Genomic DNA, 27,500 nt, shown 5'->3' with positions numbered 1-27,500 from the left:
TATATCCGATATCGATATAACGAGACTTTACTGTAGTTTCTACTCCGAATTAGCAAACAACTAGAATTATGTACCCATTCACTGCCAAATGGTGTGCAAAAATGTGTCCACTCCAGTGCCAGGGTTTTTGTCATTTTCACTCAAATTGCAAGACCCACAGAATATGATAATGACGACGATAATGACGATAGTAATGACGATAATAATGCCGATAACAACGATAATAACAACGACAGTAATAACGACGACAGTAATAACCGAGGATAATAACAACGACGAGAATAACAACGACGATAATAATAACGATAATACATTTCATTTATGAGCGCATTTCAAAACTCTCATGGTCACTTTACAGTCACAGGATCAGTTTTTAAGTGGGTGAGCAGCGGCAGCCACACGCGCCATCGTGCACTCATGTAACTCAAATAGATAGAAAGCTGGCCAGCTAGCTAGCTAATAGATAGCTATTAATAATATAGATTTTTTTTTCCCCCCGTGTCAAAAAGTGTCATTTCACAACTTTATTTTTGCTTTCACGGGCCGAATGAAATGATGTAGCGGGCCAGATTTGGCCCCCGGGCCTTGACTTAGACACCACTGCTATACATGCTTGTTTTTTTTTTTTTTTTTTTTTTTTTTTGACCAAAAACACCTTATTATACACATTTTTTGTGAAAAATTGTCTGCTCGAGATGCGACAGGCTCGCTTCAATCTCTCCCTTTCTCCTCAGGTGTTGAGCCTCTGGTGGGCTGGTTGCTGGACCACCCTGACATTCAAACCTCAGAGGTATCGGACGCCGACACCGTGTCGGATGACGATTCGGATGAAGAAGCGTTGGAGGAGCTGGAGGAGACCGAGCCTGTGTTTTCTGTGGTACGCCATCGCTTTATTTCTACCTCATTTTTTTTTATACATGCATTGATTGAGTTTATTGGTTCACTAATTCAACTTCTATGACACTTAAAGGACAAGCGACGTCACTTTTTTGTTTTTTAACTGACATCAGAAAAACGTTTTATAGCATCCAAAATACCCAAAACATGCACTATGATATTTTTAGTCAAATGCAAAACACCAATAAAAATGACTTAAAGTGTCCAAAATCTGCAAAAAAATTGAGCTGCGAATTGGGCATTTTCAGAAAGTCCCGCCTCCAGTTCGTGACGTCACGCCAAGACGTCTTACATTGCTAGTGAATCAAAACAATGGCTTCAGATTCGGACAATATGCTTTCTTGTTACACATAAATACAGAGCGTTGTGTCAGGAAGGGCATCCGACGTAAAAGCTTGGCCAAAACAAACATGCAAATCAAACCTCTAAAAATGGAACACGCTGATTTGCTGTGGTGACCCCTGTCGGGAAAAGCTGAAAGGAAACGAAGAAGTTACACATCCAGTTATGAATCTGATTCAAATAGTTCTGAAGAGGAAAGCATACATGTTTGCAATCGATTAAAGAATTTATTTGTGCCATTTTGAGGCAACATTGGGGGAAAATCTCTCACCCCAAAAAAAAGAGGCACAAAAATGGCGACCTCCTGTGGCCACCTCCGTTTCCACAGGCTGATAAATTCCTTATATGACGCTTGGACGCCCTCTTCTGGCGGCTTTTGGGTGCAACACGAGCGCCCCAGACCAAACAAGTACAGCAAATTACATTGACGTGATGGAAAGACCGCTACAATGCTTCTTTTTTACGGTCAAAAGGCGGTCCTTTAGTGACGTCACGTACGGACTGGTCACCAACTCAAAAACAAGACTTCCTGAATATTCAGCGCGAGTCTTAAAATGTAAAACATCACTATATGCGGTGGAATCTTTGTCAAATACGCTCAGTAGAAGTCATTTGAAGCCATTTTACAAATTATGGACACAACTTGTCCGGAGACGTCGGTTGTCCTTTAACTCGTTTTTATTTGCATTTGACTAAAAATATCAGCCTGCATGTTTTGGGTATTTTAGATGCTATAAAACGTTTTTCTGATGTCAGTTAGGAAACAAAAAAAAAAAATGGTGTCGTTTGTGCTTCAAAATGAACACATTTTACTATCCTTCCGTCTTACCTGTTCCCCTTTACAGCCTCCCGGTGTGGTAGTAACCGAAAGCCAGATGTTTAAGAAGCGATCCGACTTCCAGAGCAACGACGACTACGCCGTTTACATCCGAGAGAATATTCAAGTCAGGAAAATAAATCCCAACCTGCGATATCACAAAACTTTGCACCGCGTCAACGTGTTTCCCTTCCAGGTGGGCATGATGGTGAAATGCTGCCGAACGTACGAGGAAGTCTACGACGGCGACGTGGGCAAAGTCATCAAATTGGATCGCGACGGCCTTCACGATTTAAACGTGCAGTGTGACTGGCAGCAAAAAGGCGGAACTTACTGGGTCCGTTACATCCACATTGAGCTTGTTGGTGAGCTGCTTCGTTACATTCACGACATTACTGAAATGTAAAATGGCTTCTACTGAGCGTATTTTACAAAGATTCCACCGCATATAGCTATATTTTACGTTTTAAGACTCGCGCTGAAAATTCCGGAAGTCTTGTTTTTGAGTTGGTGACGAGTCCGTACGTGACGTCACTAAAGGAACGCCCCTGACCGAAAAAGGACACATTTTAGCAGTCCTTCCATCACGTCAATGCATTTTGCTGTGCTTGTTTGGTCTGAAAACGTTGTGTTGCACCAAAAAGGGCGACCAAGCTCCATATAAGGAATTTATCAGCCTGTGGAAACGGGCTGATTAATTCCTCACAGGAGGTTGGTCGCCATTTTCTGCCTCTTTTTGGGTGAGACATTTCCCCCCGAATGTTGCCTCAAAATGGCACGGAATAAATTCTTTAATCGATTGCAAACATGTATGCTTTCCTCTTCAGAACTATTTGAATCATATTCATAACCGGATGAGTAACAAGAAAGCATTTTCTCCGAATCTGAAGCCATTGTTTTGATTCTGAAGCAAAGCAAGACGTCCTGGCGTGACATCACGAACAAGGGGGCGGGACCTTCTGAAACTCGCCATTTCCGGGGTCATTTTGAAGTCCTTTGGGGACACTTTAACTCATTTTTATTGGTGTTTTGCATTTGACTAAAAATATCATAGTGCGTGTTTTGGGTATTTTAGATGCTATAAAACGTTTTTCTGATGTCAGTTAGGAAACCAAAAAAAAAACATTGTTTTTTTAACAAAATTGACTAAATTGAGTGCCCTCTGACTATGTTTTTTTTTTCCTGCAGGGTTCCCGCCGCAAAGTTCTCCCTCCCATATAAAAATCAGCGACAAAGTCAGGGTGAAGCCTTCAGTCACCACCCCAAAGTACAAATGGGGATCGGTAACCCACAGGAGCGTTGGCGTTGTCAAAGGTGAGGCCACGTTTTCATTTTTGATCAACGATTACCGTCATTTCCGGACTACAGAGCAAGCGCACCTGATTATTAATTAGCCTTACCCGATACATTTTTCAAGTAAAAAAAAATTGTACATCCATAAATCGCACCTGTCTATCAACCACATATGCCCAAATTGAAACATGAGATGCCCAACCTCTGCAACCCTATGCCAAGCTATTTATTGAGAGTACAGTAATACCTCAGCTCACGAACTTAATTGGTTCTCAGAAAGTGTGTAAGGCGAAAAGTTCATCTGCCAAACATTTATTTCCCGTAATAAATCATTAAAAATGAGAATAACCATTTCCAAGTCCCCATAAAACAGGGGTGTCAAAGTCATTTTTTTGCCGCGGGCCACATTGTAGTTATGGTTTCCTCTCGAGGGCCGTTATGAATTTGGGAACCCATTAGAATGTTTAAATCCCTTCAAATATTACATATAGAGCACACAGCAAATTAACGAATAACTCGTTTTCAAATCTGATGTCAAGAATAATGACTTTTATTGTGGTTGACATCCAAAAATATGAAATTTTGGCTCAGATTTTAGCAATCATCGTGGAATTTAACAAGTTTGACAAAAAATGATGTGGCGGGCCGGATTTGGCCCGCGGGCCTTGACTTTGACACCTGTGCCATAAAACATAAAAACAATTTTCTACTGAATAAGCCTTAAAACTAATAGATGAAATACAGTGATATCTCAGCTTACGAACTTAATTGGTTCCCAGAAAGTGTGTGTAAGGCGAAAAGTGTGTCTTCCAAACATTAATTTCCCATAAGAAACCATTAAAAATATGAATAATCCGTTCGCAGGTCCCCATAAAACACAATTTCCTACTAAATAAGCCTTAAAACTACACAAAATATACTTTATTTTATGTATAATAAATATGCTATTAGATTGTAATTAAAGAAATAAACTGTACTGTCTAATAAAGTCTCCGGAAATTACGGTAATTTGGATTAAAGAAAAATATCATCATTGGAATTTATTTGTGTCTCTGATTCAGCTTTCAGCGCCAACGGGAAAGACGTGATCGTGGATTTCCCTCAGCAGTCGCACTGGACCGGTTTACTATCCGAGATGGAACTGGTTCCCAGCATCCACCCCGGAGTCAGGTTGGGATACGACAAAAATCAAATAAAAATTCCACCCGCCACACATTTTAAGCACATTTACAATACAGTACAATACAATACAATACAATACAATACAATACATCAAGATATATACAGTAAAGTCTCGTTATATCGATATTCAAGGGAGTCCGAAAAAATATCGATATAACCGGGACTATCGATATATCCGACCCTGTTTGCATGTAATTTTCTCCGTGCGTGCATAGAAATAGTATCGATATAACCGGGACTATCGATATATCCAATATCGATATAACCAGACTTTACTGTATAGCGCTTTAACAACAGTTGAAGCTGGAACAAAGCGCTTAACATGGACAGATAATAATAATAATAATAATAATAATAATAATACATTTCATTTATAAGCGCTTTTCAAAACTCTCAAGGACACTTTACACTCACAGGATATTTTTTCTGCGGGTGAGCAACGGAAGCCACACGCACCAGCGTTCACTCAACCCGGAAGTAACTCAAATAGATAGAAAGCGAGCTAGCTAGCTAATAGATACAGTCATAATAATAATAATACATTTCATTTATAAGCGCTTTTCAAAACTCTCAAGGACACTTTACACTCACAGGATATTTTTTCTGCGGGTGAGCAGCGGCAGCCACACGCACCAGCGTTCACTCAACCCGGAAGTAACTCAAATAGATAGAAAGCGAGCTAGCTAGCTAATAGATACAGTCATAATAATAATAATACATTTCATTTATAAGCGCTTTTCAAAACTCTCAAGGACACTTTACACCCACAGGATATTTTTTCTGCGGGTGAGCAGCGGCAGCCACAGGCGCCAGCGTTCACTCAACCCGGAAGTAACTCAAATAGATAGAAAGCGAGCTAGCTAGCTAATAGATACAGTCATAATAATAATAATACATTTCATTTATAAGCGCTTTTCAAAACTCTCAAGGACACTTTACACCCACAGGATATTTTTTCTGCGGGTGAGCAGCGGCAGCCACAGGCGCCAGCGTTCACTCAACCCGGAAGTAACTCAAATAGATAGAAAGCGAGCTAGCTAGCTAATAGATACAGTCATAATAATAATAATACATTTCATTTATATGCGCTTTTCAAAACTCTCAAGGACGCTTTACAGTCACAGGATATTTTTTCTGCGGGTGAGCAGCGGCAGCCACAGGCGCCAGCGTTCAAGTAACGTCTCTTCCCAGGGGGAAAAAAAAAACGAATCCGGTCATGTGATCCCGGTCGTTCTTCGTGATACCAACGCGTGCGTTGTCACTCTCCACAGGATTGGCGCAAAGCAGTCACAAAGATAGTAGAAAGCACCAAGGAGTGAAACTAAGAAATTAATTAAAAAAATTAACAATCCGCCGAATTGAAAGGCCATTCCGGAACGTTTTTTTTTTCTAATGCTGAAGTGCTGCATAATCATTTGAGATCCTTTTATAATTAATAATATAATAATCAAATAATAGTTTATAATCCTAACATAATTTAATACCTCCAAATGTCTGCTGTTTTTCCTCCATTTCAGGTGCGACGGCTGCCAGATGTTCCCGATCAACGGCGCCCGCTTCAAATGCCGAATCTGCGATGACTTTGACTTTTGCGAAAACTGTTTCAAAACGCGCAAGCACAACGTCCGCCATTCCTTCGGCAGAATCAATGAGCCTGGTTAGTCAAAGGCGCAAGCGCAAATGGTGTGGAAGATGGTGTTTCCATATTTTTCATATTTCATAACTATTTAACTCATTCACTGCCAGACGATGCGCAAATATGCGGCCACTCTATATGTGCCAGGGTTTTTTCTCATTTGCACTCAAATTGCAGGACCCACAAAATATTGACATTCAATACAGCGTAAAAAACTTTAGACTCTCTTCTTTCACCAGGAAAAAAAAGTTAATTCCTAAGTTATATGGTTCTGCAGTTATCTGAGCTTGAAACGGGGGCATATGTACAAAAGGTTAAAGCTGCCCCCTTGTGGGAGGGAAAAACATTGCCAGAGGTCTGACCGAAGCTTAAAACGCGGGAATGGCAGTAAATGAGTTAATAAATCGTAATTATTTAAAATTGTTTAAATTGTGTAAAAAAATATTTACAATTATTTACATTTTTTTAAAATTATTTACAATTTTTACAAATTATTACTCAAATTATTTACAATTACTTACATTATTTAAAATTACTTAAATTATTTAAAATGTATTTTAAAAAATTATTTATGTACAGTAAAGTCTCGTTATATCGATATTCAAGGGAGTCGGAAAAAAATATCGATATAACCGGGACTATCGATATATCCGATATCGATATAACGAGACTTTACTGTATTTATTATTTAAGTAATGGCTGCCACTGCTCACCCGCACAAAAAAACAAACAAAAAAAATCTTACCCCATGACTGTAGTGTCCTTGAGAGTTTTGAAAGGCACCTAGAAATTAAATTTATTATTATTATTATTATTATTATTATTATTATTATTATTATTTCATTATATATCCTGCTTATAAAAATCATTTTCTCACCTCATGGTCACAAGCATGCAATTCAAAATTGTGTATTATTATTATTATTATTATTATTATTATTATTAGCCGAAAGGAAAAGAAGAAAATTATTATTATTATTATTATTATTATTATTATTATTATTATTATTATTATTATTATATTATTTCATTATATATCCTGCTTATAAAAATCTTTTTCTCACCTCATGGTCACAAGCATGCAATTCAAAATTGTGTATTATTATTATTATTATTATTATTATTATTATTATTATTATTATTATTAGCCGAAAGGAAAAGAAGAAGAAAATTATTATTATTATTATTATTATTATTATTATTATTATTATCATATTATTTCATTATATATCCTGCTTATAAAAATCATTTTCTCACCTCATGGTCACAAGCATGCAATTCAAAATTGTGTATTATTATTATTATTATTATTATTATTATTATTATTATTAGCCGAAAGGAAAAGAAGAAGAAAATTATTATTATTATTATTATTATTATTATTATTATTATTATTATCATATTATTTCATTATATATCCTGCTTATAAAAATCATTTTCTCACCTCATGGTCACAAGCATGCAATTCAAAATTGTGTATTATTATTATTATTATTATTATTATTATTATTATTAGCCGAAAGGAAAAGAAGAAAATTATTATTATTATTATTATTATTATTATTATTATTATTATTATTATATTATTTCATCATATATCCTGCTTATAAAAATCTTTTTCTCACCTCATGGTCACAAGCATGCAATTCAAAATTGTGTATTATTATTATTATTATTATTATTATTATTATTATTATTATTATTATTAGCCGAAAGGAAAAGAAGAAGACAATTATTATTATTATTATTATTATTATTATTATTATTATTATTATTATTATTATCATATTATTTCATTATATATCCTGCTTATAAAAATCATTTTCTCACCTCATGGTCACAAGCATGCAATTCAAAATTGTGTATTATTATTATTATTATTATTATTATCATATTATTTCATTATATATCCTGCTTATAAAAATCATTTTCTCACCTCATGGTCACAAGCATGCAATTCAAAATTGTGTATTATTATTATTATTATTATTATTATTATTATTATTATTAGCCGAAAGGAAAAGAAGAAGAAAATTATTATTATTATTATTATTATTATTATTATTATTATTATTATTATTATTATTATCATATTATTTCATTATATATCCTGCTTATAAAAATCATTTTCTCACCTCATGGTCACAAGCATGCAATTCAAAATTGTGTATTATTATTATTATTATTATTATTATTATTATTATTAGCCGAAAGGAAAAGAAGAAAATTATTATTATTATTATTATTATTATTATTATTATTATTATTATTATTATTATTATTATTATTATTATATTATTTCATCATATATCCTGCTTATAAAAATCTTTTTCTCACCTCATGGTCACAAGCATGCAATTCAAAATTGTGTATTATTATTATTATTATTATTATTATTATTATTATTAGCCGAAAGGAAAAGAAGAAGACAATTATTATTATTATTATTATTATTATTATTATTATTATTATTATTATTATTATTATTATCATATTATTTCATTATATATCCTGCTTATAAAAATCATTTTCTCACCTCATGGTCACAAGCATGCAATTCAAAATTGTGTATTATTATTATTATTATTATTATTATTATTATTATTATTATTATTAGCCGAAAGGAAAAGAAGAAAATTATTATTATTATTATTATTATTATTATTATTATTATTATTATTATTATTATATTATTTCATCATATATCCTGCTTATAAAAATCTTTTTCTCACCTCATGGTCACAAGCATGCAATTCAAAATTGTGTATTATTATTATTATTATTATTATTATTATTATTATTAGCCGAAAGGAAAAGAAGAAGACAATTATTATTATTATTATTATTATTATTATTATTATTATTATTATTATTATTATTATTATTATCATATTATTTCATTATATATCCTGCTTATAAAAATCATTTTCTCACCTCATGGTCACAAGCATGCAATTCAAAATTGTGTATTATTATTATTATTATTATTATTATTATCATATTATTTCATTATATATCCTGCTTATAAAAATCTTTTTCTCACCTCATGGTCACAAGCATGCAATTCAAAATTGTGTATTATTATTATTATTATTATTATTATTATTATTATTATTAGCCGAAAGGAAAAGAAGAAGAAAATTATTATTATTATTATTATTATTATTATTATTATTATTATTATTATTATTATCATATTATTTCATTATATATCCTGCTTATAAAAATCATTTTCTCACCTCATGGTCACAAGCATGCAATTCAAAATTGTGTATTATTATTATTATTATTATTATTATTAGCCGAAAGGAAAAGAAGAAGAAAATTATTATTATTATTATTATTATTATTATTATCATATTATTTCATTATATATCCTGCTTATAAAAATCATTTTCTCACCTCATGGTCACAAGCATGCAATTCAAAATTGTGTATTATTATTATTATTATTATTATTATTATTATTATTATATTATTTCATTATATATCCTGCTTATAAAAATCTTTTTCTCACCTCATGGTCACAAGCATGCAATTCAAAATTGTGTATTATTATTATTATTATTATTATCATATTATTTCATTATATATCCTGCTTATAAAAATCTTTTTCTCACCTCATGGTCACAAGCATGCAATTCAAAATTGTGTATTATTATTATTATTATTATTATTAGCCGAAAGGAAAAGAAGAAGAAAATTATTATTATTATTATTATTATTATTATCATATTATTTCATTATATATCCTGCTTATAAAAATCATTTTCTCACCTCATGGTCACAAGCATGCAATTCAAAATTGTGTATTATTATTATTATTATTATTATTAGCCGAAAGGAAAAGAAGAAGAAAATTATTATTATTATTATTATTATTATTATTATTTTATTATTATTATTATTATCATATTATTTCATTATATATCCTGCTTATAAAAATCATTTTCTCACCTCATGGCCACAAGCATGCAATTCAAAATTGTGTATTATTATTATTATTATTATTATTATTATTATTATTATTATTATTATTATATTATTTCATTATATATCCTGCTTATAAAAATCTTTTTCTCACCTCATGGTCACAAACATGCAATTCAAAATTGTGTATTATTATTATTATTATTATTATTATTATTATTATTAGCTGAAAGGAAAAGAAGAATAAAATTACTATTATTATTATTATTATTATTATTATTATTATTATTATTATTATTATTATTATGACTAGGATTAGGACTAGGATTACGACTACGACGAATATTAGTACTAGTATTAGTACTAGTATTAGTATTAGTACTTTCCTCCATTTCGTAATTTCCACCAGGGCAATCGCCGACCTTCAGCGGTCGCTCGGGGAAGCAGCTAAAGAAGCACCACAGCAGCCAGCGCGGCATGCTTCTCGACGACTGGTCGCGCGCCGTCAAAAGCCTCAACGTGTCGTCCTCCGTCAACCAGGCCTCGCGCCTCATCGAAGCCGGTGACCAATGCTGGCAGTCATCCGGCTCGCAAGGGAAGGTAAGACAATATTTCCTTTTACTCATATTTACCATTCTAGGGGATATTTTCACATTGCTGTTGTTAATTTAAAAATCACTAACTCATCATCATAAATTTGCAATATTTGCATTAACGATTACCTTGAACATTTTATAATAAATAAGAATAACACAGTGATACCTCAGTTTATGAATGCTTTAGCTCGTGAACTTTTTGCCTTACGAACATTAAATTCGCGAGAATCTAATTTTTGGCATGCGAACTAGTTTTCGGCGGACGAACCAAACCACACAGAGCCACGGTTTCTGGCGGACTATTTTTTTGGCGGATGAAAACCAAACCACACGGTCGCACAGCGCCACGGTGGCCGGCGGACTAGCTTTCCACACCCACTTTCTTTGAGTGCAGACGTGGTTTGTTATCGAGTGGAGTACTTTTGCTATTATGGGACGGAAAAACACCCCACCACAGGCTCGTGTTAAGCCAAAGAAGAAAACAACAAAAGAAAATGACAATCGAGCAGAAGAAGGAGATTATCGATAAACACGAACTAGGTGTGCGTTTGTGTGACTTAGCGTCCCAGTACCAGTATGCTAAGTCGACCGCTAAGTTGCTACGTGTGGCTAAGGGTGTTTCCGTTTTGTCTAAGCAACGATCTCAGGCAATAGAAGAGGTTAAAAAAACTTCTGTTGATTTGGATTAACGAAAAGCAGCTAGCATGGGACAGTGTGAGTGAGGGTATTATCGCCGAGAAAGCACGGCAACTTCACTCGGATAGCATCAAGAGGCAACTACATCAACGACCATCACAATGCTATCTATTGGCTTGCTAGCTAGCTTTCTATCTATTTGTCTTACTATTCTATTGGAGTTACTTCCGGGTTGAACGAACTGGTACGTCTGGCTGCCGCTGCTCACCCACAGAAAAAAAACTTATCCTGTGACTGTAAAGTGACCTTGAGAGTTTTGAAAGGCACTTGATGACATGACATGAAATGTATTATGATTATTATGATTATTATTATGATGATGATTATTATTAAAGATAAATAAAACTAATTTATTATTCAGTATAGTTTATTTCTTTAATTACAATACAATAGCATATTTATTATACATAAAATACGGTTTATTTTGTGTAGTTTTAAGGCTTATTGAGTAGAAAATGATTTTTGATGGGGACCTGGGAACGGATTATTCTCATTCTTAATGGTTTCTTATGGGAAATAAATGTTTGGCAGACGAACTTTTCGCCTTACACACACTTTCTGGGAACCAATTAAGTTCGTAAGCTGAGGTATTACTGTATTTCCTTCACCAACTGCGGAAATATTGCGTGCAAACGTAGTTTAGCACAGCTATGGGAGCCATGCGTATTTGTCTTACAGCATTGGATTCGTATGGAGCTTTTCCCAGACATCCTCGTGCATCGTCTTAAGATGGTCGTAGACCCAGCGGACAGCAGCTACATGCCTTCCCTGGTGGTGGTATCGGGTAAAAAAAAAACTTTTGAAATGTGAAAAATGCGTACATCGATATGATATTTTGAAATGAGACCTGTTTTATTGATTTGCAGGTGGCAGCTCACTGAACAACTTAACTGAGCTAAAGAGCATAAACATCAACCCCACAGACACCACCGTACTGCTGCTCAATGATTGCACAGAGGTTGGTTGGCTTGCAGCCTTTTAAAGGACAACCGACAACTCCGGACAAGTTGCTTCCATAATTTGTAAAATGACTTCAAATAACTTCTACTGAGCGCATTTACAAAGATTCCACCGCATAGTGCTATATTTTACCTTTTAAGACTCGAGCTGAATATTCAGGAAGTCTTGTTTTTGAGTTGATGACGATGCCTGACGTGACGTCACGGAGGGAACGCCCCTTACCGAGAAAGCGACACACAATGCATTTTGGGTACTTTTTCTCATCTGAAAACACAGTCGCGAAATTCATTTTATTTATGGTTTTATTGTTTTGAATGGTGTTGGAATGAGTGTTCTGAAAGGCGCTTGAAATTATATGTATATGTATTATTATTATTATTATTATTATTATTTGCTGTCTATTAGATATCTAACGAGTTGGCTGGTTATCTAGCTAGCTAGCTATTTGCTATCTGTCTTGAAAGTTATCTAGATAGCTACATATTAACTTAGCTGTTAGCTAGATATTAACTTAGCTGTTAGCTAGATATTAACCTAGCTGTTAGCTAGATATTCACTAGCTGTTAGCTAGATATTAACCTGGCTGTTAGCTAGTTATTAACCTAGCTGTTAGCTAGATATTCACTAGCTGTTAGCTAGATATTAACCTAGCTGTTAGCTACATATTAACCTAGCTATTAGCTACTAGCTATTTCTGAATCTACCCAGTTCCGAGCTCATTTTGTGGCAGTTTTGGGACACTTTCAATCATTTTTATTGGCGTTTTGCATTCGCAGCCTGCGTGTTTTGGTTATTTTAGATGCTATAAAATGTTTTTCTGATGTCAGTTAGGAACCCAAAAAAAATGGTGTCGGTTGTCCTTTAAAGAAGAAAGACAATAAAAGCTGTACTTTGTTCGAATTAATCCTTCTCCCCTCAGTATCACAGGTACATCGAAATTGCCATCAAGCAGTGTCGCAGCTCCGGAATCGACTGCAAGATTCACGGTCTCGCCCTCGTGGGACGCATCAGAGCAGAGGATGAAGACTTGGCCACCGTCCCGTTTCTGGCGTCGGACAACGAGGAAGAGGAAGATGACAAAGCTGCTACTGGAAGGTATGACGGAGATCATTTTGCGGGCGGTCATTTTTATTTCCGCATTCAAAACTTGTTACGTCTTCGCTTTAGTCTTTCTCGCAAGAAATCTTCAGCTTTGGAATCGTCAGCCAGCATCAGGACTAAAGTGTTTGTTTGGGGACTGAATGACAAGGACCAACTGGGTGGACTCAAGGGGTCGAAGGTGAGTGATGTATGATTTTAAAATCATAACATCTAAGGCATGAATCCCCTCAAATCAGATACTGAAAAATATCGATACATTTTTTTGTAACATCTTATATATGTCCCATTTTCCATATATATAAGAGACACCACATTATGCATTTTTTTATGAGCTCCAAAAATTTTCCAGGCTTTTATCAGCATTTATCACATTACAATAATAAATGTAATTTCCAGGGATGACCAATATTTCTTCTTTAAAATGTTTATGTTCCTTAGGGGTTTTCAAGGAATATTTTGGCCTTAAATTTTTTTGGGGGAAAAAAACAAATTCCCTTTCATTGTTTTTATGTATTCATTTGTTTATGTATTTGTCGATTTAATTGTGTATTTATTTATTTACCTATTAGTTTATTTATTTGGTTATTCATGTATTAATTTATTTATTTGTGCATGTGTTTACTTTTGTTGATTATTTTTTTATTTGTTTTTGTAAATTTATCGATTTATTTTCTGTTTTTAATTTATTTATTATTTGTGCATTTGCTTTTGTTTATTTACCTCTTTATTTATTTTATATGTGTTTGTTTATCTATTCAGATATTTGTTTTTGTTTATGCATGTTGTTTTTCTTTTTTAGTGCATTTATTTATTCATTCATTTATTAATTTATTCATTTATCTATTAAATTGTGTATGTATTTATTTATTTACCTATTAGTTTATTTATTTGGTTATTCATGTATTAATTTATTTGTGCATGTGTTTACTTTTGTTGATTATTTTTGTATTTGTTTTTGTAAATTTATCGATTTATTTTCTGTTTTTGTTAATTTATTTATTATTTGTGCATTTGATGTTGTTTATTTACCTCTTTATTTATTTTATATGTGTTTGTTTATCTGTTCAGATATTTGTTTTTGTTTATTCATGTTATGTTTTTCTTTTTTTGTGCATTTATTTATTCATTCAATTATTAATGTATTCATTTATCTATTAGTGCATGTATTTATTAATTTTGTGTTTTTTTTGTTTAATTTGTGTTTATTTATTTTTGTTTATCTATTTCATATGCATTTGTTATTTTTTTTTTGTTTATTTTTTAATTCATTTATTTTTTTGTCTATTTAAGTTTTTTGTTTAGTTATTTGCTAATTATGTATTTATTTGTCTATTTATGTATTATTTTGTTTATGGATTTTGGTTAATTGTTGTTTATTTATTTATTTTGGTTTTTGTTTATTTATTTTATATGCATTTGTTGGTTTATTTATTCATTCATTTATTTTTATGTCTATTTATTTTGTTTGTTTGTCTTTATTTGTTTAATTAGTTACTTTAAAAAATAAATTTATTTATTTATCTATTGAGGCACTGAATACAAAACCATTTAAAGCATGACTCAGATACTGAACAATATCGTTTTTTGTTTTTTTTTGTAGCATCTTATGTATGTCCCGAACGAAAATATACATCATCATCATAATCCGGGTGTGATTTTTCTCTCATTGTAGATCAAGGTGCCTTCATTCTCCGAAACCCTCTCTGCACTCAATGTGGTTCAAGTTGCCGGTGGTTCCAAAAGTCTCTTTGCAGGTAAGTTACATAATATACGATACGATACCGATTACAATCCGGATACGATACCGATACGATACCGATACAATACCGATACAACACAATACAGATACGACACGACACGATACGACACGACATGATACGACATGATACGACACGATCCGACACGATCCGACACGATCCAACGCGACACGATACGACACGATACGACACGACACGATATGACACGATACGACACGACACGATACGACACGATACGATACGACACGACACGATACGATACGATACGACACGACACGATACGATACGACACGACACGATACGATACGATACGACACGACACGACACGACACGACACGACACGACACAATACAATAGATATCGATTCATATACAGTAAAGTCTCGTTATATCGATAGTACTGCTTATTACGATACTATTTCTATGAACGCAAGGAGAAAATTTACATGCCACAGGATCGGATATATCGATAGTCCGGTTATATCGATATTTTTTCCGACTCCCGAGAATATCGATATAACGAGACTTTACTGTATATGTAATATCATATTTATAATTAGCGCTTGAAGCTAATATGATTTTGGCGCAGTCACGGTGGAAGGAAAAATCTACGCGTGCGGTGAGGCCACCAACGGCAGGTTGGGCCTTGGCATGTCGAGCGGTACCATCCCCATCCCGCGGCAGATCGGCGCCCTAAGCAACTACGTGGTGAAAAAAGTGGCCGTGCATTCGGGGGGACGGCACGCCATGGCGCTCACCGTGGACGGCAAGGTGTTCTCCTGGGGAGAAGGCGATGATGGGAAGCTGGGACACTTTAGCAGAATGTAAGTCTGGATTTGGATTTGTGTGCGAACGTTGGGATATTTACTTTTTTTAAAAATTTTATTTCTCAGGAACTGCGACAAGCCACGTCTGATCGAGGCTCTGAAGACTAAGCGCATTCGGGACATCGCTTGCGGCAGCTCCCACAGCTCCGCCATTACCTCCTCCGGGGAGCTTTACTGTTGGGGGTTGGGGGAATATGGCCGCCTGGGACACGGCGACAACACCACACAGCTCAGACCTAAACTTGTACGCCTAATTTCTGCTTCAGATGCGCATGAGTTACTGTTATGTGTATGTTTAATTTAAATGTATTATTATTATTATTATTATTATGTGTGTGTGTGTGTGTGGGTGTGTGGGTGGGTGGATTTATTTATGTATTTATTTATTTATTTTATTTTACGTGTAGTTATTCGTTCATTTATTTATTTATACATATATTTTTTTGGTTTATTCTTTATTTGGGTATTTGTTTTTGTTTATTTACCTATTTATTGTATATGCATTTGATTGTTTATTTATTCATTGGTTTATTTATTTGTGCATTATTTATTTGTTTAATTATTTGTTTGTTTGTTTATTTATTTATTCGTTCATTTATTTATTTGTTTAATTTTTTTTTTTTTTTTTATCTACTTATTTATTTTATATGGATTTGTTTATGTATTTATTTATTTGTTTTTTTTAATTTAGTTTATTTACTAATTTTCGTTTTGATTTATTTTTTGTTTATTTGCGTAATTGTTTTTGTTTATTTATCTATTTATTTATCTTATGTGTTTGTTTGTCTATTTATTCACTCATTTATTTTGTTTGTTTTTACTTATTTGCTTATGTATTCATTCATTTATTTCTTTGTGCATTTATTTGTTTATTTATTTTTTGTTTATTTATCTATTTATTTGTTTGTTTATACATTCATTTATTTGTTTATTTTTTATGTATTCACTCATTTATTTGTTCGTTTATTCATCTATTTATTTGTGCATTTATTCATTCATTTGTTTATTTAGTTATTTTTGTTTGCTTTTTTAAACTTATGTATTTATTTATTTTTTTATTTATTTGTTTGTTTTTTAGCCTGTTTGTTTTTATTTATTTGCTTATTTTTTCATTCATTTATTTATTTGTGCATGTATTTGTTGATGTATTTATGTATTTTTTATTTATCTATTTATTTATATTATTACATTTATTTGTTTGTTTATACATTCATGTATGTGTTTATTTTTTATGTATTTACTTATTTATTTGTTTATTCATTTATTTGTGCATTTTATTCATTTGTTTATTTATTTATTTTTGTTTGCTTTTTTAAACTTATCTATCTTTGTATTTAATTTCTATGTACAGTAAAGTCTCGTTATATCGATATTCAAGGGAGTCCGAAAAAATATCGATATAACTGGGACTATCGATATATCCAACACTGTTTGCATGTAATTTTCTCCGTGCGTGCATAGAAATAGTATCGATATAACCGGGACTATCGATATATCCGATATCGATATAACGAGACTTTACTGTATTTGTTTGTTTGTTTGTTTGTCGCACCCAGGTGAAAGTACTTCTGGGACACCGTGTAATCCAGGTGGCTTGCGGTAGCCGGGATGCTCAAACGTTAGCTCTCACCGATGAAGGTATCCCTCCAAAATAAAATATCTCATAATTTGTCAATGTTCAAGAGACGTTCATGCTAATGCTAATGCATATGTATTCATCGTATTTGGGAAAGCAGTAGAAATTTAAAATGGAGATGCTGCGATCTAAAAGATGTTTTCCCCCCGTCAGGATTGGTGTTCTCATGGGGCGACGGTGACTTCGGGAAACTCGGTCGTGGCGGGAGCGAGGGATGCAACATCCCCCAGAACATCGAACGATTAAACGGTCAAGGCGTCTGCCAGATTGAATGCGGCGCTCAGTTCTCATTGGCTCTCACCAAATCGGGCGTGGTCTGGACATGGTAATGTAGATCGCTAACGTGTTGCGTAACATGACATATCCTGGTTTTTAACCGCTTGTACTTTCATCCGCGTACGCAGGGGCAAAGGGGACTACTTCCGACTGGGCCATGGCACTGATGTCCACGTTCGCAAGCCTCAAATGGTAGAAGGGCTGAGAGGCAAAAAGATTGTCCATGTCGCCGTGGGAGCTTTGCATTGTTTGGCTGTTACCGAGTCTGGACAGGTTTGTACTGTGTGGTTTTTACGATCATGTAACAAAAGTTTCGTCCAAGAACGGGAATTGCTGCTATGTGAATCAGAAGTTGCAAATAAAAGTGTAATGTGCTTTAAACAATAATCATAATACAATACAATACATTATGATTTATATTAACAACAGCTGAAGCTGTAACCATGGTCAACTATCATATTGGATTTACCTTTATTAGTCTCGCAGTGGAGAAATTTACATCTCACAGCAGCGCACCCGTTGGGATACGTACTTTTCGGCTTACGAACGTTACATTTATGAAAATTTTACCTTGGCATACAAACTATTTTTCGGGATACACACTGAGAGCCACAATGAGTGATGTCGTTCACGAACGAGCGAGTTCTTCCAACAAGAAAATGGCAGCCGACTGTTTTTGTCCTTTATTCCCCGCCCCCAGTCTTCGGTTAAAGCCACGTGATTGGTCAAGAACGCAGCAGTGAGGGGAGGTGGTTTAAACATTAAAGAGACAGGCAGACGACGGCGAGAGAGTGACAAAATGGATAGAAAACAGTGAAATTTGTTTCAACTTTGATAGTTCAAAGGCAGAGTGTCGACTGCAAGGTTAAAATTCCCATCAATCAGGCTCCACAAATAACCCGTACAAGCCATCTGTTGATGCAAAAAGCTACCAACCCAGCTAAACAGAACACAATTGATGAGGAACAAGGTAAAATTATCGCAGAGAAAGCACCTACAAGGGATCATTCCTCAAGATGGTGAAAGAAGAAGGCTACGTTCCTTATCAAGTGTTTAATGCTGGTGAAACCGGCCACTCCATTCCATCAAGCCATCAACGGCCATCACAAAGATAAATAAAACGACTTTATTAAACAGTACAGTTTATTTCTTGAAATATAATACCATAGCACATTGATTATTCATAAAAAAAGATATATTTTGTGTAGTTTTAAAGGTTATTTAGTAGAAAATTATGTTTCATGCGGACCTCGGAACGGATTATTCTCATTTTAATGGTTTCCTATGGGAAATTAATTTTTGGGATGCACACTTTTCGCCTTACACACTCTGTCTGGGAATCAATTAAGTTCGTAAGCCAAGCTATCACTGTCGATGTAAAAATACGCTATGGGAAATTATTATTTGGACTGTTCTGAAAATTTACAAGGTGATGCATATGTGACATTGAATACCCCTTACGTTATGCACAATTGATGTGTATCAAGGTATACGCGTGGGGCGACAACGACCACGGGCAGCAAGGCAACGGCACCACCACCGTCAATCGGAAGCCCACTTTGGTTCAAGGTCTGGAGGGTCAAAAAATCACCAAGGTGGCCTGCGGCTCCTCGCACAGCGTGGCCTGGACCACCGTTGATGTGACTACGCCCTCCGTCCACGAGCCGGTCCTTTTCCAGACCGCCAGGGACTCGCTGGGGGCGTCTTATCTAGGTGAGACTTCATACTGGATATCTGCAGTGGGCACATTATTTTTTAGTTTAAATATCACTTTGAATCTTTTATTTCCCTCATTCACTGCACAGACATGTGCTAAAAATATGTCCATTCCAGTGCCAGTGTTTTTGTCATTGTCACTTGAACCATTTTAGCGACATGGTTTACCATTGTATGCATGTGGCGGCCATGTTGACAGGGGCAATTTTTCCATTGGGTATAATGAGTACTTCAATATGTTGCACCTTGGTCCTCAACTGACATTTATTTTTTTGTCAACACCCGTGTGTCCTGTCGATAGATACAATTAACTCATTCACTACCAAACGTGTGCAAAAATACGTCCTTTCCAGTGCCAGGGTTTTTCTCATTGTCACTTGAACCATTTTAGCGACATGGCTAGGCATTGTGTCGATGTGGCGGCCATGTTGACAGGGGCAATTTTTCCATTGGGTATAATGGCTACTAGAATATCTGAATATCATTTTCTCACCACCAGGGCGCACTGGATAGTTTGCTAACACCTGGTAATTATTATTATTATTATTATTACACATGGTATATTACATTTTATCTTTGCTACTCACTCGCAGGCGTCCAGTCAGACAACGACCCGTCAGCGGCCAGCAACAAAATGATCGGTCAAAGCAACGTGAAGCCCAATCGGCCTTCGCTGGCCAAAATTCTCCTCAGTCTCGATGGCAACTTGGCTAAGCAACAGGCCCTCTCTCATGTGCTCTCAGCACTCCAGATTATGTATGCCAGGTATGTCATTGCCCTTTACACACATTTTAATAATAATAATAATAATAATAATAATAATACATTTCATTTATAAGCGCGGTTCAAAACTCTCAAGCTCACTTTACAGTCACTGCATAAGTTTTTCTGTGGGTGAGCAGCAGCAGCCACATGCGCCAGCGTTCACTCAACCCGGAAGTAACTCAAATAGATGGAAAGATAGCTATCCAGCTAGTAGATAGCTTGCTAGATAGCTTATAGATAGCAAATAGATAGTTAGCTAGGTTGCCAGCTAGCTGGCTAATAGATAGCAAATAGATAGCTAGATAGTTTAGAGGTAACAAATAGATAGCTACCTAGGTTGTCAGCTAGCTAGCTAACAGATAGCAAATAGATAGCACATATATAGCTAGCTAGGTTGCCTGCTAGCTAGCTAATAAATTGGAAATACATATTAACTAGGTAGCTAGTTGGATAATTTATAGATACCAAATAGAAAGCTAGCTAGGTTGCCAGCTAGCTAACTAATAGATAGCAAATATATAGCTAGTTAGGTTGCCACCTAGCTAGCAAATACATAGCAAATAGATAGATAGCTAGCTAGACAATTTATAATTAGCAAATAGAAAGCTAGCTAGGTTTCCAGCTGACTCGCTAATAGATAGCAAATTATAGATAGCTAGGTCACCACCTAGCTAGCTAATAGATAACAAAAAGTAGCTCGCTAGCTAGATAGTTTATAGATAGCAAATGGAAAGCTAGCGAGGTTGTTAGCTAGCTAATAGATAGCAAATACATAGCAAATAGATAGCTAGCTAGATCGGTAGTTTAAAGATAGCTCGCTAGGTTGTCACCCAGCTAGATAGTTTATAGATAGCAAATAGAAAGCTAGCTAGGTTGCCAGCTAGATAGCTAATAGATGGCTAATAGATAGCTAGCTAGATAGTTTATAGATAGCTAGCTAGGTTAGCACCTAGCTAGCTAATAGATAGCTATTATATAGCTAGCTAGGTTTACCACCTAGCTAGCTAATAGATAACAAATAGATAGCTCACTAGCTAGTTTATAGCTAGCTAGATATTTTATAGATAGAAAGCTAGTTAGGTTGCCAGCAAGCCAGTTAATAGATAGCAAATAGCTAGCTCGCTAGATCCATAGTTTAAAGATAGCTCGCTAGTTTGTCACCTAGCTAGCTAATAGATAGCTATCCCCGATGAACAGCTCACGGCGCGCAGCTTACGCTTGTCGAGGGCTTTGTGGTTGTTTTCCTCCAGAAGCTTGCGGAACACGAAGCCCATGCTTGAACTTTGGCCCTCGGGCGCCAAATCGCCCCCGCACGATGTGAGCCTCGAAATGACCATTGTTGTTCTCTGACCCTCCCAACAGGGACGCGGTGGTAGGAGCTCTGATGCCAGCTAGCATGATCGTGCCCGCCGAACGTCCTCCCAGCTCTCCTGTCCCTCCGTTCGATTCGTCGTCTTCGTCCAGCGTCAGCGATGACGAAGGGCCTCCCGTCACGCAGGAGATGGAGGCGCCGGGCAGCCCTAATCCTTGGCAAGACAAAAAGGGCGAGGTACAAAAGCCACAATATGGCACCCTTGATTCATTTGTGTTCGCTGTCCACTTCACGATTGTGTCCCACTTGTTGATTCTTGACTAAAAAATTACAATTTTACATATTTATGTTTGAAGCCTGACATGTGGCGGCCGAATACTTTGACAAGGCTGTATATATAAAGACAAATAAACACATAAACAAACACATACAAATGTTATGCGACAATTTGCCTACAGTTAAATTGTACAAACCTATACTTTTTATTTATTTATATAAAGGACAACCGACGCCTCTGGACAAGTTGTGTCCATAATTTGTAAAATGGCTTCAAATGAGCGTATTTTAATAAGATTCCACCGCATATAGCTATATTTTACCTTTTAAGACTCGCGCTGAATATTCCGGAAGTCTTATTTTTGAGTTGGTGACAAGTCCGTACGTGACGTCACTGAAGGAACGCCCATGACCGAAAAAAGTACACATTGTAGCAGTCCTTCCATCAATGTCAATGCATTTTGCTGTACTTTGTTTGGTCTGAAAACGTTGTGTTGCACCAAAAAGAGCCAGAAAAGGGCGACCAAGCTCCATATAAGGAATTTATCAGCCTGTGGAAACGGGCTGATAAATTCCTCACAGGAGGTTGGTCGCCATTTTCTGCCTCTTTTTGGGTGAGGCATTTCCCGCCCCCAGATACCTCAAAATGGCACGGAATAAATTCTTTAATCGATTGCAAACATGTATGCTTTCCTCTTCAGAACTATTTGAATAATATTCATAACTGGATGAGTAACAAGAAAGCATATTCTCCGAATCTGAAGCCATTGTTTTGATTCTCCAGCCACGTCTTGGGGTGACATCACAAACTGTGGGCGGGACTTTCTGAAAATGGCCACTTCCGGTTTCAATTTTTTGCAGTTTCAGCACACTTTATTGGTGTTTTGCATTTGACTCAAAATATCAGTTTTGGGTATTTTCGATGCTATAAAACGTTTTTCTGATGTCAGTTCGGAAACAAAAAAGTCATGTCGGTTGTCCTTTAAAGTTCATCAGCCATTGTTGTTAATGTGCATGTTTGTCTTGGCGCGCGCCAGCAGGTTGCCTCTTCCGAAGACGCCGCGACGCCATCGTCCGCCATCACTCCATCGGCATCGGGCGCATCGTCGCGACCTTTCATCCCCGTCACGGATGACCCGGGAGCAGCTAGCATCATCGCAGAGACCATGGCAAAGACCAAAGAGGCGCGTTTATACACGTCATCATTTTCACTCATACGTTCAAGTTGCATATGATTGGAAGATTAATACACACGAAAATATGAATATATTAATGTACTGCATTAGTTGAGTAAATTTTTAAAGGGGTACGTACGGTGTCAATATGGCACATTTGATTAGAAGTATATCAAATCATGAAATCTGAATATAGTCAATTCAGTAGTATTAAAAGTGACGAAAAATGTTCATAAATACATTAAATATACCGCAAAGCCTTTTGGGGCTCTCAGCATCAGGTTTTCTGTGGGTGAGCAGCGGCAGCCACACGCGACAGCGTTCACCCAACCCAGAATAACTCAAATAAAAAGCTAGCTAGCTAATAGATAGCCAGCCAGCCCACTAGCTAGCAAATAGAAAGCTAACAGATAAATGAAATTTATTATTATTATTATTATTATTATTATTATTATTACAACAACAACCCAAAGTGACAAAAGAAAACACAAAAACCGCTAAATCCATTTAGCGTATTTTAGTTATCTGTTAGCTATATAGCTAGCTAGCTAGCAATCTCGAGAGCTATCTGTTAGCGATCTATTCTATACAGTATATAGCTAGCTAGCTAGCTAATAGATAGATATCGAGGTATTATTATGATATATGTTATATATATTATATCTATTAGCTAGCTAGTTAGCTGGCTATCTATTAGCTATCTATCCAGCTGGCTCGCTAGTTACCTGGATATCTGTTAGCTTTCTATTTGCTAAATAGTGGGATGGCTGGCCTTCTATTAGCTAGCTAGCTATCTATTAGCTAGCTGGCTATCTATTAGCTATCTATCCAGCTGGCTCGCTAGTTACCTGGATATCTGTTAACTTTCTATTTGCTAGATAGTGGGATGGCTGGCTATCTATTAGCTAGCTAACTTTCTATTTGAGTTATTCTGGGTTGAGTGAACGCTGACGCGTGTGGCTGCCACCGCTCACCCACAGAAAAACGTATTCACTATCTAACTAGCTAGCTGGTTACCTAGCTAGCTATCTATTTTCTATTTATTGGCTAGCTAGCTATTAGTTATCTATTAGCTAGCTAGCTTTCTATCTATTTGAGTTACTTCCGGGTTGAGTGAACGCTGGCGCATGTGGCTGCTGCTGCTTACCCGCAGAAAAACCGATCCTGTGACTATAAAGTGACCTTGAGAGTTCTGAAAGGCGCTTATTAATGAAATGTATTATTGTTATTGTTATTTGCATGTGTGTGTCAGCAGGACGCTGAAAGCCAAAGCAAAGTGGTGGGCCCGGAGCCGCAGTACCTGGACGAATTCTCCAGCTTGCTCGTCCCCGACGACACCCGAATCATGGTGGACCTGCTGAAACTGGCCGTGTCTTGTCGCTCTGGGGACAAAGGCAAGGACGTCCTGTCGGCCGTGCTTTCCGGCATGGGAACGGCGTACCCCCAAGTAAGGAATTCCAACGATGAGAGTTTGGAACCCAAAAGTCAAATTAACTAATGCAGGTCGCCGACATGCTGCTGGAGCTTTGCGTCACCGAGTTGGAGGACGTAGCCACCGACTCTCAGAGCGGACGCTTATCCTCGCAGCCCGTCGTGGTGGAAAGCAGCCACCCTTACACCGACGATACCTCCACCAGCGGCACCGTCAAGATCCCTGGTAAAAAAAAATAACGGAGACAATTTTGCCATCCTGAATCGAGCGTTCAATTATTATTTTATTTTTATTTCATTTTATTTTGTGATTACAGTAAAGTCTGGTTATATCGATATTGGATATATCGATAGTCCCGGTTATATCGATATTTTTTCGGACTCCCTTGAATATCGATATAACGAGACTTTACTGTATTTATTTTTTATTTGTATTTATTATTATGTATTATTTTTCATTTTTTATTTTTATTTTATTATTATTATTCAATTCCAATATAATATATTGGTTATTATTATTATTATTCTCTCTCATCTCATCTCTCATCTCATCTCATTATTATTATTATTATTATTATTATTATTATTATTATTATTATTATTATTATTATTATTATTATTATTATTATTATTATATGTATTATTTCTTTATTTATTTATTGTGTATTTATTATGTATATCCTGTGACGGTAAAGTGTCCTTGAGAGTTTTGAAAGGTGCTTATAAATGAAATGTATTATTTTTATTAATATTATATATATATATATATATATATATATATATATATTTGAATTATTTTTTATTATGTTTTATTGTGTTTATTATTTATTTATTATTTCTTTATTCCTTTATTTGTTTATTATTATTATTTTTTAATTTATTTACTTATTTATTATTTATGTATTTTTTATGCATTGTTTATGTATTGTTTATTTGTTATTCATTTATTATTTATTTATTATATATTTATTATGTATTATTTATTATATTTAGGATATTTTATTTATTTATTAATATATATATATATATATTTTTTATTTTTATTGTTTTTTTTCCTCGCAAGGCGCCGAAGGTCTGCGGACAGAATTTGACCGTCAGTGTTCGACTGAAAGACGTCACGACCCGCTGACGGTCATGGATGGAGCCAATAGGATCGTGTCGGTCAGATCAGGTCAGAAGACCCATTTTTTTTCAATGAAAAATTAATAAATTATGTTTTATTCCTTGTTTTTTTTTTGACCCATTGGCAGTCAACAGGAGTTGTCCATCGATGAAAAGGTTTCTTCAGCCGTCATCTGTACTCCAAATTGAACCTCACCGTGGTGGGTGTGAGGTTCATTTTGGATCATGCTTAAAACAGACTTCTTAGATCGTTACCACATAGGCTTATAATAATAATAATAATAATAATAATAATAATAATAATAATAATAATAATCCATTTCATTTATAAGTACCTTTCAAAACTCTCAAGGTCACTTTACAGTCACAGGATTAAATTTTTCTGTGGGTGAGCAGCAGCCACACGCGGCAGCGTTCACCCAACCCGGAAGTAAATAGATAGAATGCTAGGTAGCTAGCTGGCTAGATAGCTAGTCAACAGGTAGCTGGCTAGATAGCTAGTCAACAGGTAGCTAGCTAGATAGCTAGTCAACAGGGAGCTGGCCAGATAGCTAGTCAACAGGGAGCTAGCTAGATAGCTAGTCAACAGAGAGCTAGCTAGATAGCTAGTCAACAGAGAGCTAGCCTAGATAGCTAGCCAACAGATAGATAGCTAGTCAACAGATAGCTAGGTAGATAGCTCTCACCTAGATAGCTAGCTAGATAGCTAGCCAACAGATAGATAGCTAGATAGCTAGTCAACAGATAGCTAGGTAGATAGCTCTCACCTAGATAGCTAGCTAGATAGCTAGCCACCTAGATAGCTAGCTAGATGAATTAATCTAACACTAATTAAATAAACCGGGGAAATGGGGCAATCAGGGCCAGTCATAGAACATAATCAGTCAGGACAAAACAAGTAATCAGATTAGCTTTAGGGAATGGACATTATGAATATACTGTATATAAAGGGCCAGTGCTACCAGCAAAATTTTTGTTCGCTGACGAAGCTTCTCGGATGAGGAGAAAAACGTCCGACACCTTCAAAAAAAAATACAGATGACGGCCGAGGAAACCTTTTCATCGACTTCCAATGCTATCTTCACCGTACTCATTAAAACCCCCCGTTTGGATTTGTATATTTTAGGTCGCGAATGGTCTGATTGGTCCAGCGAATTGAGGATCCCAGGCGACGAACTGAAATGGAAATTCACCAGCGATGGCTCGGTCAACGGATGGGGATGGCGCTTCACCGTGTACCCCATCATGCCTGCTGCTGGTAGGCCACACCTGACACACACACACACACACCAGAAGATGCGACAACAGATCCCAAAAACAAGTACACAAATGAAATATTCCACAGTCACACACTAAATATGGATCCCCCTTGTGTGCAGGTCCCAAAGACTTGCTCTCGGACCGCTGCATCTTATCCTGCCCCTCCATGGACCTGGTGACGTGTCTCCTCGACTTCAGGCTCAACTTCGCCTCCAACAGGAGCATCGTGCCTCGTCTCGCCGCCTCCTTGGCAGCTTGTGCTCAGCTAAGCGCGTTAGGTATGGATTCCATCGCCATTGTGGCCGCTAGGTAGCTATCTAAGTAGCTAGCTAGATAGCTGGCTATCTAGCTAGGTATCTTTTGGCTATCGATTGGCTAGCTAGTTAGCTTTCTATCTATTTGAGTTACTTCCGGGTTGAGTGAACGCTGGCGCGTGTGGCTGCCGCTGCTCACCCAAAGAAAAACTTATCCTGTAACTGTAAAGTGACCTTGAGAGTT

At 35.9% G+C, this 27,500-nt stretch overlaps 1 protein-coding gene across 9 annotated transcripts in view; it reads left to right on the top strand.

Annotated features, from left to right (window-relative positions):
• The window catches only part of herc2 (HECT and RLD domain containing E3 ubiquitin protein ligase 2), a 105,905-nt gene that overhangs the window by 47,799 nt on the left and 30,606 nt on the right, over positions 1 to 27,500 (top strand). For 7 of the 9 annotated variants that reach the window (XM_089000029.1, XM_089000033.1, XM_089000037.1 and 4 more), the window contains exons 47-72: positions 735 to 877; positions 2,085 to 2,183; positions 2,253 to 2,421; positions 3,245 to 3,370; positions 4,411 to 4,519; positions 6,049 to 6,188; positions 10,507 to 10,697; positions 12,068 to 12,173; positions 12,256 to 12,347; positions 13,269 to 13,444; positions 13,517 to 13,628; positions 15,123 to 15,204; positions 15,796 to 16,030; positions 16,100 to 16,277; positions 17,590 to 17,671; positions 17,823 to 17,994; positions 18,074 to 18,218; positions 19,433 to 19,658; positions 20,255 to 20,426; positions 21,789 to 21,975; positions 23,052 to 23,198; positions 24,445 to 24,636; positions 24,693 to 24,846; positions 25,684 to 25,791; positions 26,869 to 27,000; positions 27,122 to 27,280. In XM_089000029.1, the coding sequence (XP_088856155.1) occupies positions 735 to 877; positions 2,085 to 2,183; positions 2,253 to 2,421; positions 3,245 to 3,370; positions 4,411 to 4,519; positions 6,049 to 6,188; positions 10,507 to 10,697; positions 12,068 to 12,173; positions 12,256 to 12,347; positions 13,269 to 13,444; positions 13,517 to 13,628; positions 15,123 to 15,204; positions 15,796 to 16,030; positions 16,100 to 16,277; positions 17,590 to 17,671; positions 17,823 to 17,994; positions 18,074 to 18,218; positions 19,433 to 19,658; positions 20,255 to 20,426; positions 21,789 to 21,975; positions 23,052 to 23,198; positions 24,445 to 24,636; positions 24,693 to 24,846; positions 25,684 to 25,791; positions 26,869 to 27,000; positions 27,122 to 27,280 (3,834 nt within the window). The remainder of the gene's footprint in view (positions 1 to 734; positions 878 to 2,084; positions 2,184 to 2,252; positions 2,422 to 3,244; positions 3,371 to 4,410; positions 4,520 to 6,048; positions 6,189 to 10,506; positions 10,698 to 12,067; positions 12,174 to 12,255; positions 12,348 to 13,268; positions 13,445 to 13,516; positions 13,629 to 15,122; positions 15,205 to 15,795; positions 16,031 to 16,099; positions 16,278 to 17,589; positions 17,672 to 17,822; positions 17,995 to 18,073; positions 18,219 to 19,432; positions 19,659 to 20,254; positions 20,427 to 21,788; positions 21,976 to 23,051; positions 23,199 to 24,444; positions 24,637 to 24,692; positions 24,847 to 25,683; positions 25,792 to 26,868; positions 27,001 to 27,121; positions 27,281 to 27,500) is intronic. The other 2 variants (XM_089000035.1, XM_089000030.1) reach the window with 1 other exon arrangement.

Source organism: Hippocampus bargibanti, linkage group LG07 (genome assembly GCF_051943395.1).
Source record: "Hippocampus bargibanti isolate YZ-2025 linkage group LG07, ASM5194339v1, whole genome shotgun sequence".
Classification (NCBI taxonomy): Eukaryota; Metazoa; Chordata; class Actinopteri; order Syngnathiformes; family Syngnathidae; genus Hippocampus; species Hippocampus bargibanti.
The sequence above is the reverse complement of the archived record's forward strand: the minus strand, read 5'-3'. Positions and strand labels throughout refer to the sequence as shown.